Here is a 12,867-nt window from a genome sequence, read left to right as displayed (position 1 = left end):
TCTAAATAGGGTTTAATATTAAACTGACTATAACCCCTGCTATTTATGCTACATCTCTTTTGGGGGATGATGCTATGCCAAGTGCTTGTTTACCTGCACATTCTGTGCCAGTGCTGTGGCCCATCCAAAGGCCACAGCTAATTCGTGTCAAGGCTGCGTAAAGCCAGAAAAAAGGACATCCTCTGTGGCTGGAAATGGGTAGAGGAGTTGTGTGTGTTTACCCTGGGCCAGGAACTGCCCACCCTGCTATTGGTAAGGCATGCTGAGGTTAGCTGGAGCACACGGGGACAGGTCCTGCTTCTGCAGGCAGTAGAACTCTAAGAGAGAAATGCACTGGAAAATAGACATGTTTCTAGCAACAGCGGAGAGCTATTGTGTATTTTCAATCTGAAAGAAATTTTATTTTTGAGATCCTGAGTTTTATTTTTGAGATTTTGATTTCTCTATTGTCTCTCTCCTGTTTTCAGCCATCATGTTCCAAGTGAAAACACTCTGATCATCAAATGAGGTCTTGATGGGCAAGTACAAGCTTTGAACAAACGAGTTCTCTACTTCAATTTTACCTTTGTTGAAAAGCCCACATTTTTATAGGTAGAGGGCCAAAAAAACTGTATGGAAGCTTTACACTAATACCAGTAAAGGTATTGTATCAAGTTATGGAGATTGTTTTTGAATCTGTTGTGAATGCCCTAAAATGCTTCTGAAAAAGCTGGAGAATAAAAGCAGTCTCAAGTAACCAGTTACCACCCCAATTTGATGCCTTGAGGAGAACTGGAGACAGTCTGATAGTAAAATTTGTTTATTTACAGTGTTATGTATTACAGGAAAATCAGTTTAAAAAGTCAATGCTTCTTTCTTCAAAGTTGCGGCATTTGGAAGGTGTTAAGACATATCTGAAGAATTTTAAACATACCTGATTCCAGCCTTCCTGGCTGATCTGGATCTGCAAGATCTGAGACCATCTGGTTTTTTTCCTTTTTTTTTTTTTTTTCATTTTCTTTTGTTTTTTTTTTCCCCAGCCCTTTGAATTTTCAAGTAAGGCATTTATTTCCTTTTCTTTTGAATGAGGTTTCAAGAGAACAAAAGACAATATCTGTGGGTTTGATTGCCATAGTAAACTTTAACACTTAGCACAGCTGACGCTTTCCACCTTGATAGTCAAATGCATGCTTTGCCATCAAAAGATTATGGACTCCACTCGGCCTAAAATCCATGCTGGGCCACACAACCCTTGTGTTGCCTGCTTTAGATGAAGGGTCCAGCTCATTGCCTTCTTCACTATCTTGTCAGCTCCTTCAAATTCCTCTGCTTTTACCCTGGCTTCCAGTATTAAACTGATTTCTACAGAGCTCTGAAGCTCTCCCTTTACTCAGGGCTGTGTAAAACACCCTCAGTCAAACCCACTAATTTCTTATGTCTTGGGATTTTTACAGTATCAATCAGAAATGCCTGTAAAGTTTCTGGAAGGGCCAGAGGGAAATAGCATATCCATACAGTGTCCAGGCTTTGTGAATGCAGGGTTCTTGGCTTTTTTTAGTTGGGTTTTGTCTTTTGGGTGGCTGCTTTCCCCCTTACTGAGTGTTAAATAAAACAAAACACTGACTTTCAGTAAGTGAGGTTTCATGACCATCTTCATGAAGAGGGGAGCAAATGTGAATATGTACCAGGTAGACCTAGGCTGGTGTGCTGGTGTAAAAGTGTTTGAATGTTGCAGCTATTTTGGTCACCCAGTTGACAACAATGAAGTTCAGCAGTCAGGCTGCTAAGAGGTGCTGTTTCTGCTGTAGCATTTTGGGAACTTCTGTTTTCTGCTGAAGCAGAAAAGTTTTGTCCACGTTACAATGGAGCTAGAACTGGCTGGAGACAGATGGCATTCAATGGGACTTTCAAGCACACAGTCAAGCAGAATTCTGACACAAGACACCCTTCTTCATGCCATTTTCTCCTCCTGCTTTTACTGGACAACCCCATCTGTTCTTCTTCCCCTCCTGTACCACTTCCTCAGCCTCTTTCCTTCCTATCCATGAGCCCTCTGGGCTGCAGTCTCTCCTGGTGAGGCTGGCTGCCCTGTATCCATACTGCTCCCTGGGATAAACCTTCCTCCTGCCTTTATGCCTGCAGTCTCCAAGACCTCCTGACAGCAGATCATCTAAATGGGGGTATCTGGAGGAGATAACTGACCCTCTAGAAGTGGAGAAAAATTGGACAGCAGGATTTGGGACAGCCTCTTCTACATGTGGGCCTTCTGTGTTGGCTAGGTATGTGTTTTGTCCTCCTCCTTCTGTGGGACTCTGCAAGGTGACAGGAGTGAGAGAACATATTTCCTTTACAGAACTGCTTCACTTCAAGGTACTTGCTGGGCTGGAGTGACTCTGAAAGTTGTTTTTGAAAAGAGAATTTTAGACATGAGAATGGAAGAGATCCAAACTACTTCACTGTGAGGAAAAAAAGTCTGTGTCTGTTTTTAGTAGAGGAAATTAAGTGGGCTAAATGAGAAAAGGGTGAGGGCAGACTCATGACATTAACCCTGGGTATTCTTCATTTCTAAGCATTTAAGTGGGGGTAAATGCAGTGAACTGTAGCAACAGACATGGTGATGGACTGTTGGGAGACACCTTTATAGCTGCAGACAGCAGATATCTCCTTACTTCCCCTCCAGCAGCTTGTGCCTTGATCCTGTCTGTTTCTCCAGCCAGTGACAAGTCTGACTAAGGTCCACCTGCCACAGAAACTCCTGTATAACCTGCTTGGCTCATTGCTGAACTCACAAATTTTCTGTATCTTCTAGTCTATTAATATGTAGCATGACAGTTTGCTTTGAATTAGCAGTGTTTGTATAGGATTAACTTTACACACATTTACACTCAAGGATTTATCTGCCTTAAGTTTGCATGACCCTATCTCTTTCAAAATCCATTTACTAAGGACTTCTGTTAAGTTAGCACATCCGAAGTGACTTGTTTTGCTCTATGTTCATTTGAATCAGGTTGCACTCGTGTAAAGCAAGTGAGTGTGGAGCCATAACTGCCTGCAAACTGTGGGATGGTGCACCTGGGCTCTGCCCCCTATCATGTCCTTCCCCAGGGCTCCCAAAGGGTCAAATGCTACCTTGCTAGTGTGCTTTGGGGAATTGCTGAGAAGCAGAAAAGAGGGGTATGGTGATGGAAGAGGTGAAATTCTCACCTTTCCTGCCACCCCTCCTTTATTTTCCTGGCCTTGGCTGCAGTTCAGCTGGATGTACTGGGTGCACTGTGAAGCCTTGCCTCAAGACCTCTGACATGCACAGAAAGTGCTCACCATGTTAGTCTGAACAGAGTCCTAACCTTTTGAAGGCATTGATGGATTTATCCATCAAGTGTTTCATAAGGCGTTTTTGTGTCAGCATTAGAGATCAGAAAGGTTTTCTTTTTCATATGAGAAAGATCTTGGCTTTCTTTGTTCTGATGTTGATCTTTGACAAGACAAGTAATTCTACTCATTTTGTTAAAACCTAAACAGCAGTACATTAATAAGTGTCTGGTACAAAGAACTGATAAATGTAATCAAATAGGTTTTAAGCTAAAGCTTATAATTCAGTCTTTTTTCTTTTTCTCTTTAGAAAAAAAAACATAGGAAACACTATACTTATTGTGCCTTCTTATTATTCTGCAATCCATTGGCAGCAGCAAAGTAGTCCTTATGGAAACCATTCTTGATTTCTGTTGTGGCAGGGGTTTCCTTTACAGCTGTTCTTGAAGGTGCTTTCCGGTATGTCTATAAAAGCAAAATCCAAAATAAATATTTGGATTTGTTTAAAGCCCGCCAAAACACTGCTTATGGTTAACTGTAAATGGAGCTTGTCTGCTGTTTGTTGATGCAGATGTATATATTTGCTTCAGACTGCATTAGGAGTACAGTAGCCTTTTCACTGCTGTGGGTGATTTTACTTTACTAGCCTTACTGTAATACTCCTCAATGTCAAAAGAGATTTCAAGCCTTGTACGCTAAAAGCTTTATGTATGCAGGCAAGCTAGAGCACTCCCTGCTAAAGATGTTGAAGTAAACAAGGCAAAGACAGAGCTCTGGTTTTTTTTTTTCCCCCGAAGGAGGAGAAAGACTCAAAAATTTGCCCACCAAAGCAAATTCAGACCACCTATGTACTAAATGCAGTACCTGATTTGCTATACAAGTGCAGAAGAGTTGAGCTGCAATGAGGAGGTCATCACTACTGAGTAACTCTCTCTCTCTCAGACATGACTGAATCTGTTACTCTTAAATGATGTATATATTTTAAGAGTAACATATTTTAAGCACTGATGGTCATTCTACATCTGAGTGCACCCAGACTGCTATCCAAAAAGTTCTATTTTCCCCCATCTTTGTCAGAGAGCTCTCAGAAGACTGCTCACCTTAATGTAGAAGTTGATGAAGAGGATGACCAGTGTGGCCATGTAGGAGGACTGGAACATGAGGCAGCCGAATGGGAATCCACATGGCTTCACAGCTGCACTGAGTGTGTGCACAATCGTGAGCAGAAACTGGATCTGTGGAGAGACAGCAATTCAGGTGTATTTGCTGAGAAAGGGTCAGTGCTAGCTGAATCAGACACAGCAATGTCCCCTAGTCCTGCTCCGTAAAAGTTTGAGTACTCTTGAAAAGTATCCCTTTATAACCTCCGAATGCATTGTGAGGGTTAAGTTAAAATGGTGCTCTTGTGAAATTAAATAAAATCCTAAGGGGTCAGAGGTTTCTAAAAGTAAGTTTATAGGCCTAGTTGACAAAAGGGAAGTTTTTTTTTTCCTCTCAGATTTAGTAGATTTTGTTCTATCTTCCAGTCCTTGTCACAGGTACAGTTGTTGTCTCTTGCTGGGCAGAAACCAGAGGAAACTCTGAAGATTCCTGGCAATAGCTTTAGAAGTCTGAAGAGAAAACGTGAAACTCAGGTCCAAGGATTTCAGATAGGTTATCACCTGCATTAATGGAGTTAAGGAGGGGACAAAGGAAGCAGAAATGAGACAGGGAAGCAATTGCAGAGACTTGTCTGTATTTAGAACTGTCAGCCACAGCCCACACTAATTCTCCTCAGCCAGATAAGTGTGCCCTCAAACCAGTGTACTAAGGTGCATTTCCAACAGGGAAGTGTGTTTCACCTGCAGGGATGGTCTCAGAGAAGCAGTTCTTGCTAGGCAAATTTCTACATGGGCATTTTAAAGCTCACTGCAAAAATTTCAACTTCCAAATAATATGAACAGGCTCTAAGATAAAAGTAAAAGAAACTTCATTTCATATCAAGCCTTATATCTTGTTGATAGGAACTTTTGATGTGGCTCAGCTCCTCAGGTACAGCAACAGGTGGAACAGACTTTTAGAAATCAATTTCTGTATTGCCTAAACTTTGTTTACACCATTTTGCATTTTGCAGTTGTACCACTGTGTTGTGGGTTAACCTGGCTTGTCTGCCAGCTGCCCACCCAGCAGCTCTCTCCCTTCTTCTCCTCAGTAGAGCAGGGGGAGAAAATAGGATGAAAAGAATTTATGGATTGAGATCAAGTTAGGGTAATTAATAAAACTTACCTATTACTGTTACAAACAAATTAGACTTGACTTGAGAAAGATTAGTGTCAAGTGCTGCCAATTAATAACACAGAAGGATAGCAAGAAATAAAATTAAAAACACCTTCCTCTAAACCCCTGTTTCTTCTCAGGTTTAACTTCACTTCTGAACTTCACTCCTGTACCTCCATGTGGTGCAGCGGAATGGGGTTTGTAGTCAGCCCCTATTGTTTTGGCTTTGCTGCTCCTTTCTCCTCACACTCTTTCCCTGCTTCAGTGTGGAATCCCTCCCATGGGAGAGAGTTCCAATGTGGGTATTTCCCATGAGCTGCAGTTCTTCACAATTTGCCCCAGCATGGGTCCCTTCCACAGGGTCCAGGCTTCAGGAACAGGCTTTTCCTATGTGGCCCCCATGGGGTCACAGATTCTGCCAGCAAATCTGCTCCAGGGTGGGCTCCTCTCTCCATGGGTCCATGTGAGCCTATTTTCCCACTGGCTGTAACTTGCTTCAGGGCAGACATGTCCATTGCTGCAGCGTGAGGTCCTCCAGGGGCTGCAGGGGAACAGCTTCACCAGCATCCACCACTGCTGCAGGGGAGTTTTTGGTGCTAATTCCCTCTTTCTGTTCTGACCTGGCTAATTGCAGGGCTTCTCACGTTTCCTGTCTTCTCTCCCAGCTGCTGTGCTATGTGTTTCACCCTTGAATAAATATGATATCACGGAGGTGCTCCCAGCTTTGCTGATGGGCTCAGCTTTGGCCAGCAGGGGTGTCTGTCTTGGAGCTGGCTCTGTCAGACATTTTTTGTGACTTTTAAATCAGTTTTTTCCACAATTAAAGAGCAGTTATTTCCTATGCAATGGTTCAAAATGAACAGAATTTTGTGGACTAAAGAGTTTCTACTGTTTATCTACAGATAACACTTCTGAACATAATTTCCTTCATTAAATTTATTAAGCTGCACTAGTGACTTATGCTGTATGATAGTTTAGTTGTACTTCAATTCTAACTGGCTTAATTGTGTAAATAACAATGTTTACCTATAGTTCATTTCATCCTCTCTCACACTTTGAAGGATTTCTGGTAGTTAAAAATGAGATTAAAACAGATACATACCAGCTGTGCCTGAGTGAGGTATTTCTTCCACCAGAGATATTTGCGCATGGAAGGGATGACTGACAGTCCATAGTAAGAATACATAAGCACGTGGATAAAGCTATTCAAAGTGGGTCCAAAGAAGCCTATAAAAATCCAGTAGGGAAAAAATAATTAAGTACCAACTGCTAAAAAGTGAGAGAGGATATTATTGCTTGTTGTATTGCTTCTATATTGAATCTCTTGCAAATGCAAGTATTCCTGTAGGGGGATAGAATATAAGAAAATAAAGATAGTGTAGAAAGTAATCTTACCCCTAAGGAGTTGCAGCTGGGCCAGTTATCAAAGATTAGGAACAGGCCTGGCTTTAACAGGTCACAGCTGTAACCCATGGGAAGAAGAGTGCTATAAAAGAGTGGGGTGGCCGGTTGGGACCTGGAGTCAGTTGGCTCCTTTGTGAAGAAGAAAGAGTCACTGCTCTGAGGAGCTGCCCATAAGAAACACCAAGAAGGTGTGAAACCCTTTTGATAAGGAGACAACAGTAATGAACCCTTGCAGTAAGATGACAACATATTCCTTTCATGCTTATTTCTTGCTAAAGACATTCCTGATGTGTAGAGGTGCTCTCCTAGGGGCAACTGAAAAACCAAATGGTACTTTCTAGAGTTGTTCTTATGCTGAATTTTGTGTTTTTATCTGGTATTTTTCTTCTCCTCCACTTTCTCCTATTCTGTAGTTTACAGGTTATTTTCTTCCCTCTCCTGAAGTTCTTCTTGCTATATGTCTTTCTATTATTCCTGTAAGCTTTAAACACTGCTGTGGGTGACTTTGCTGCTAGTATGCAGCTTAGGACCCTGGGAGGCTCCTGTACTCCTGCTGTGTGGTGCTGTAGCAAGGGCTTTACTCTGAACTGAACCAGCCTTTTGTGCCTGTGTTTGATCATTGCTCTTATTTTCTTCATTGACTCCTCTGCTAGATGCACGTTTATAGAATTTCATCCCCGATAATACCTTGCTACTCTTATTAGTTACATTTAGTGAATACTAGTTCTAGAGGAAATTAATTATCCTCTGTACTTTGCAGACTGTGGAGAAGCAGCAGCACTGCTCTGCTGTGTGCTTATGAGTTTGATGGCGGTGCTACAACTACAAGAGGGACTCACCAGTTGTTCTGATTTTGCCGCCGATTAATTACTTAGCTGCTGGTTTAACTACAGTAGTGTAGCACTAGTGTAGACTGTGGGCACCACACATTACAAAGCACAAACTCCCACTGATTTGTTTTCACCTCTAGAAATAGTTCCTAATCGCTATGAAATCTCTGATCCCTGCTTCTACCTCTAACACTGATTTACTTTGATTTTGTGCTGTCCACAGTAAGTGACAACAAATGCCAATTCTGCTTTTAGCTCTGAAAAAGACCTGCAACAAGTTTCTTTACAAATGTTGCAACGGGCTGAGGTAACTCACTCTAATATGTTGCAGGAAAACTGGGTTTTTTCTCAGCTTTGGAAGCAGTTCCACACGAGCCTCTAGCTGTGTGAAGCCCTGGAAAAGTGTGCCTGTTGTGAGACAGCTGAAGTAGTTCTCTGCTGTTTGAAGTTCTTATACAAATGCCAAGTGACCAGCCTGTGGCACTACAGATCCCTTCCTAACAGGGAAGGTGATGACAGCTACTGTAACTTTCTGAGGATGTATTTTCATACAAAACAGAACAAACTCAAACTGGTGTTTTAATTAGTGACTAAATAAAGTATCTTGCTAAAGCAGAGATTATGCAAGAGTTGAGCCTGTAAAAGGGGCATTGATTTTATTTGTTGTGATTGATAAAGGCTTTACCAGGGCCATGACTTCTTCCTGCATCTACTTTTGAAGTAGGTCTTGTGTGTGCTGGCTCCTCTGTGCTACTCAGTACTGTGATGCTTAAAAGAAGTTTGAAGAGAAGTAAATACATGAGTTGTGGCAGCTAAGTGAAAAGTCTAAGGCCTAACACTCAGGTATTTTTGGCCTGAACTTTCAACAATGCTTTTCATTTTCCTGTGTTCTGCAGGTGGTCAGCAGCTGAACCCTAAAGGTGCCCTCACATTGCACAGTGACACAATTCCTTTGCATGGTGATGTGATTCCTCCCCAGCTGCAGCTGACTTAGACCCCAGGTGATGAAGCAAACAAAGACTTACTCTGCCCACAAGGTATCCAGTTCAGAACACACCACCAAATGTTAAACATAGTGGCATGGTGATACACGTGAAGGAAGGTGATCTGGCTGCTTTTCTTTCTCAGCACAAAGAAGATAGTGTCCATGAATTCAATTACTTTGGAAAAATAATACCACCACAGCACCTTGGCTACCTGTACAAGCAAGAACAAAGGAGCAGGAGATCAATATCTGTCCATACAATTGCTTAAATATTACTGTACTTCTTCACTCCCTAGGCTTGCAACTTCTCAGAAGGCATTAATATGCTATAAAAGGAGAAGCACAAGCTCTGTATTGAATTTTATTTTGCTTTTCAATGAAGCAGTTTTGTAAAAAAACACATATCTTTTAAGAAATTTTATAGAAAATTATGAAAATATAATTTAAGAAATAGAAACTTTGAGGAAGGGTTTTCTAATTGTTTCGTTGGGTTTTTTTTTCCAAAGGTACAGTCTTGTGGGTGGGGTTTTGCTTCATTTTGGAGTCGTTTGTTCAGTTTTTTTAAGGGTGCTACCATTTCCTTGACCCTAAACAGATTTTGCTGCCAGATTCTTCTTTTGAAGAAAAAAATCTAAATTTGATACTCTACACAATGAAATCTATCTTTCTCTAGAGTAGAGATATTTTATCAGAGCTCAGGATATGTGCTAGGACAGTTAGAGACGGTTTAAACAGACAGGATGCTGAGGGCAGAGCTGCTTTGTCTCTCACCCGGATATCAGCCTCCCCTGCGCTGTGGAGGTTCTGGCACTGCAGGTTGTAGCCGCCTTCCCACGTGGCAAGGATGAGCTGGAACAGAAAACAGAGGAATTACATTCATGAACAGATGGAATGGTTTTTCCCCCTGCAGTTGTTCTGTCCTCATTGGTGGGTACCCACTCCTTCCACGAACTGATGCTGTTGAACCAGACAACTTGCTAATATCTTGTATTTTGAAAGGGGAAAGGCATCATTTAAGCTGGAGAGATGAAATGATGCATTCCTTCTCTTTCTCTGGCTTTAGAGCCTTCAAGCCATGCATTAAAATCTCTCACTATTTAATGCACCTCCAAAGAAAATGCTGGAATATTGTATCTTTGTCCTGAAGCAGTATGAACAGAGCTTAACACGGCTACTTGTGCAAAGCTGTCCTTGAGAAAAATTCCCTGTTTGCCAGGGAAGCAAAGAGAAGGCAAATGCAAAGTAGTGCAATGGGAGAAATATTTCCCAATGCCATACATGACTCTATCCTCCACTGTTAAATGTTGGAGGAAGTGAAGGAGAGCAGGCACGGTGCTGAGTGGAGGGGTGAAACAGCACACAAGCAATTTCTTAGATTCTGCACATGTCACATGGGGAAACAGAGCAATGAAATATCAGAGTGCAGCACTGGGATGGAGCAGGTTTCTAGAAAACCATATGGTAGCCTCCAATATGGACTATTTTTATAGCAACAGCCACCTAAAGCACTCAGCAGCCCTTGTGGAAGAGACATCATCATCTCTTGCTTATAAATGCCATGTAGAATCCATTGATTTTTAAAAGGTCTTGCTTATTCTCAAATAAGTGCAAAGTGGGTTTGGGGACAAACTGAGCAACTCATGTTCTGGAGTCTTTCTCACCCTCTGCAGACACTGCAGAGAGGGAAGGTGGGAGAAATGCATCCAAGTGCTATGCTGTAAGCAGAACTGCAAGATGCTGAGAGAAGTGGGTCACTTCAGCTCTGGAGCTACATTCACAGGAATGATGTGTGTCAGCACAGAACTTTTCCCTCTAGTTCACAATGAAAAGAACTGTTCTGTGTTGAATCTGTGACAGTCTATATAAAAGTGAAGCAGAGACATCCTCAGTGATCAAAATAAATTAATTCCTAGAGTAAATACATTAAAAAATTATTATTGATAATATCTGGAGGATTAGAAAGTAGCCTAGAATGCTTATTTTAAATTCACATTAAAATGCACTGAAACCTGGAGAACCACAGTCTTTTACTATTTTTCTTCTGAATTCACACTCCGTCATTGTCCCTGTAATGTGAACTTAGCTGTTTTAGGTGGCCAAAACAACCCATAGAAATTGCAGAGAGAGATGAGAGTATATAGCTAATGAGTGTTTTATAGAGAAATTATATGTAACAATTGAAACAAACATATTCCTTTATATTTTTCGGCTTTGCTGCAGAAACTTGGCCTCAAAATTTTGTGCTGCAGTAGGTAAAATGTTGGTTCACAGAAGTTTGCTGGAAAATGTACAATTTTCAATATTTTGATCAGTCTATTTTACTACTCTTCCAGTTTGTGAATTATTACAGTGGATTGATTTCTGAAAAATCTTTTGCCTGTTGCCTCCTTGTGTATTAAAGGTCAGGAGTGAGGGCCAGTTGATTGCCCAGCAGGTCCTGGGTAAAGCCCTGAGGAAGGAAGGTGGTGTCTCACCACATGTCAGGAGCTGCAGTCTTTCATGGAGATACCTTGGGGATATTTTTGTCTGGATTGATTGATGCTGGTTTTTTGTTTGCTTTTTTTAACCATCTGGTAAGTAGTAGAGTGAGCCTTGCCAAAGAACTCTGTTGTACTTTCACTTCTATATTAAACCTATTTTTGATGATACCTTTGCCAGCAATTTGTTGAATGACCTTAAAACAGGCATTCACCAAAAATTGGTGTAGTCAGCAGTTTTGCAAGCTGACTACAATCACTGACTACTCACAAAAGCATGGACGATGTCCAAGTCCTAAGTTCTCAGACAAGTGGGCTCAGGATAACTGGTGTGATTGGAAAGTTGTGGAGGAACATCTGTAAGTTGCTAGGGGCTGTATAAAGGCTAGGAAGAAGAAAGTGATCATTTGCAAAGTGTTAGATACCTTTCCAGAAGCTGCCTGCCACTACAGAAAAGATAATATTAAAGACAAGCAAGGACTGAAAACTGAGAAGGAAAGCAACAGAGTTACTACTGTCCTTTAAAATAGAACAGCTCCAGAGACAGCTACAGGAGGAACAGAAAGAAAAAGAAAAGTTGAAGGAAAAAATAGACCTAATGCTTATGTGGGCTCCAAATCTTCCTGACACTGTGCAGATTAGTAAACTAAATTACATCACAAGACTAGGAGGGTAACAGATGGAATGGTCCCTGGGATAAAAAACCAGAGTTCTGCACCTGGGATACAGCAGCCCTGGATGTACAGACAGACTGGAAAGAGAGGCTGGAATGCAGCCCCATGGAAAGGGACCTGGGGCTCCTGGTCAGTGGCAAGCTGAACACGAGCCAGCAGTGCCCTGGCAGCCAGGAGGGCCAGCCCTGTCCTGGGGGGCATCAGGCACAGCATGGCCAGGCAGGCAAGGGAGGGGATTGTCCTGCTCTGCTCTGGGCTGGGGCAGCCTCACCTCCAGTGCTGGGGGCAGTTCTGGGAGGCACAATATGACAAAGACATTAAGCTGTTAGAAAGCATCCAAAGGAGAGTAACAAAGATGGTGAAGGGCCTTGAGGGCAAGCCTTACAAGGAGAGACTGAGGTCACTTGGTCTGTTCAGACTGGAAAGGAGATTGAGGGGAGACCTCATTGCAGTTACAACTTTCTCATGAGGGGAAGAGGAGGGGCAGGCACTGATCTCTTCCGTCTGGTGACCAGTGACAGGACCCAAGGGAGCAACATGAAGCTGCGTGAGGGGAGGTTTAAGTTGAATATCAGTAAAAAAGTTCTCACCCAGAGGGTGGTTGGGCACTGGAAGAGGCTCCCCAGGGAAGTGGTCACAGCACCAGGCCCAAGAAAGCTCAGGAAGTGTTTGGGCAATGCTCTCAGGCAACAGTGTGACTGCTGGGGTGTCATGTGCAGGGCCAGGAGTTGGAGTCAATCATCTCGATGGGAGTCTTCCAACTTGACACATTTTATGAAGCTTTCCTGCCAGTGCTGAACAGATGAGCTCAGTAGTATCTCAAGGTTTTGCGTTTATTTTTTTCAAGTATTTCATTCAAAGATTGCGTGTTTGAAAATGAGATGAAAAAACCCTTAGAGGCTCATGAAAAATATTTCTTTTCAACATCAATATTTCTTTTCAACTTTTCGTGT

General features: G+C 42.1%; 1 protein-coding gene across 1 annotated transcript in view; it reads right to left on the bottom strand.

The window, feature by feature from the left end:
* Positions 1–783: 783 nt before the first annotated feature.
* Positions 784–12,867, bottom strand: part of ELOVL2 (ELOVL fatty acid elongase 2) — a 50,897-nt gene continuing 38,813 nt past the window's right edge. Inside the window, exons 4-8 of the mRNA XM_064705278.1 lie at positions 9,535–9,612; positions 8,804–8,975; positions 6,647–6,771; positions 4,389–4,523; positions 784–3,753 (exon numbers count right to left, since the gene is read on the bottom strand). Of these exons, the coding sequence (XP_064561348.1) occupies positions 3,625–3,753; positions 4,389–4,523; positions 6,647–6,771; positions 8,804–8,975; positions 9,535–9,612 (639 nt within the window). The 3' untranslated portion in view covers positions 784–3,624. The remainder of the gene's footprint in view (positions 3,754–4,388; positions 4,524–6,646; positions 6,772–8,803; positions 8,976–9,534; positions 9,613–12,867) is intronic.

Source organism: Zonotrichia leucophrys, chromosome 2, assembly GCF_028769735.1.
Source record: "Zonotrichia leucophrys gambelii isolate GWCS_2022_RI chromosome 2, RI_Zleu_2.0, whole genome shotgun sequence".
NCBI lineage: Eukaryota > Metazoa > Chordata > Aves > Passeriformes > Passerellidae > Zonotrichia > Zonotrichia leucophrys.
This window is presented reverse-complemented; position numbering and strand designations above follow the sequence as displayed.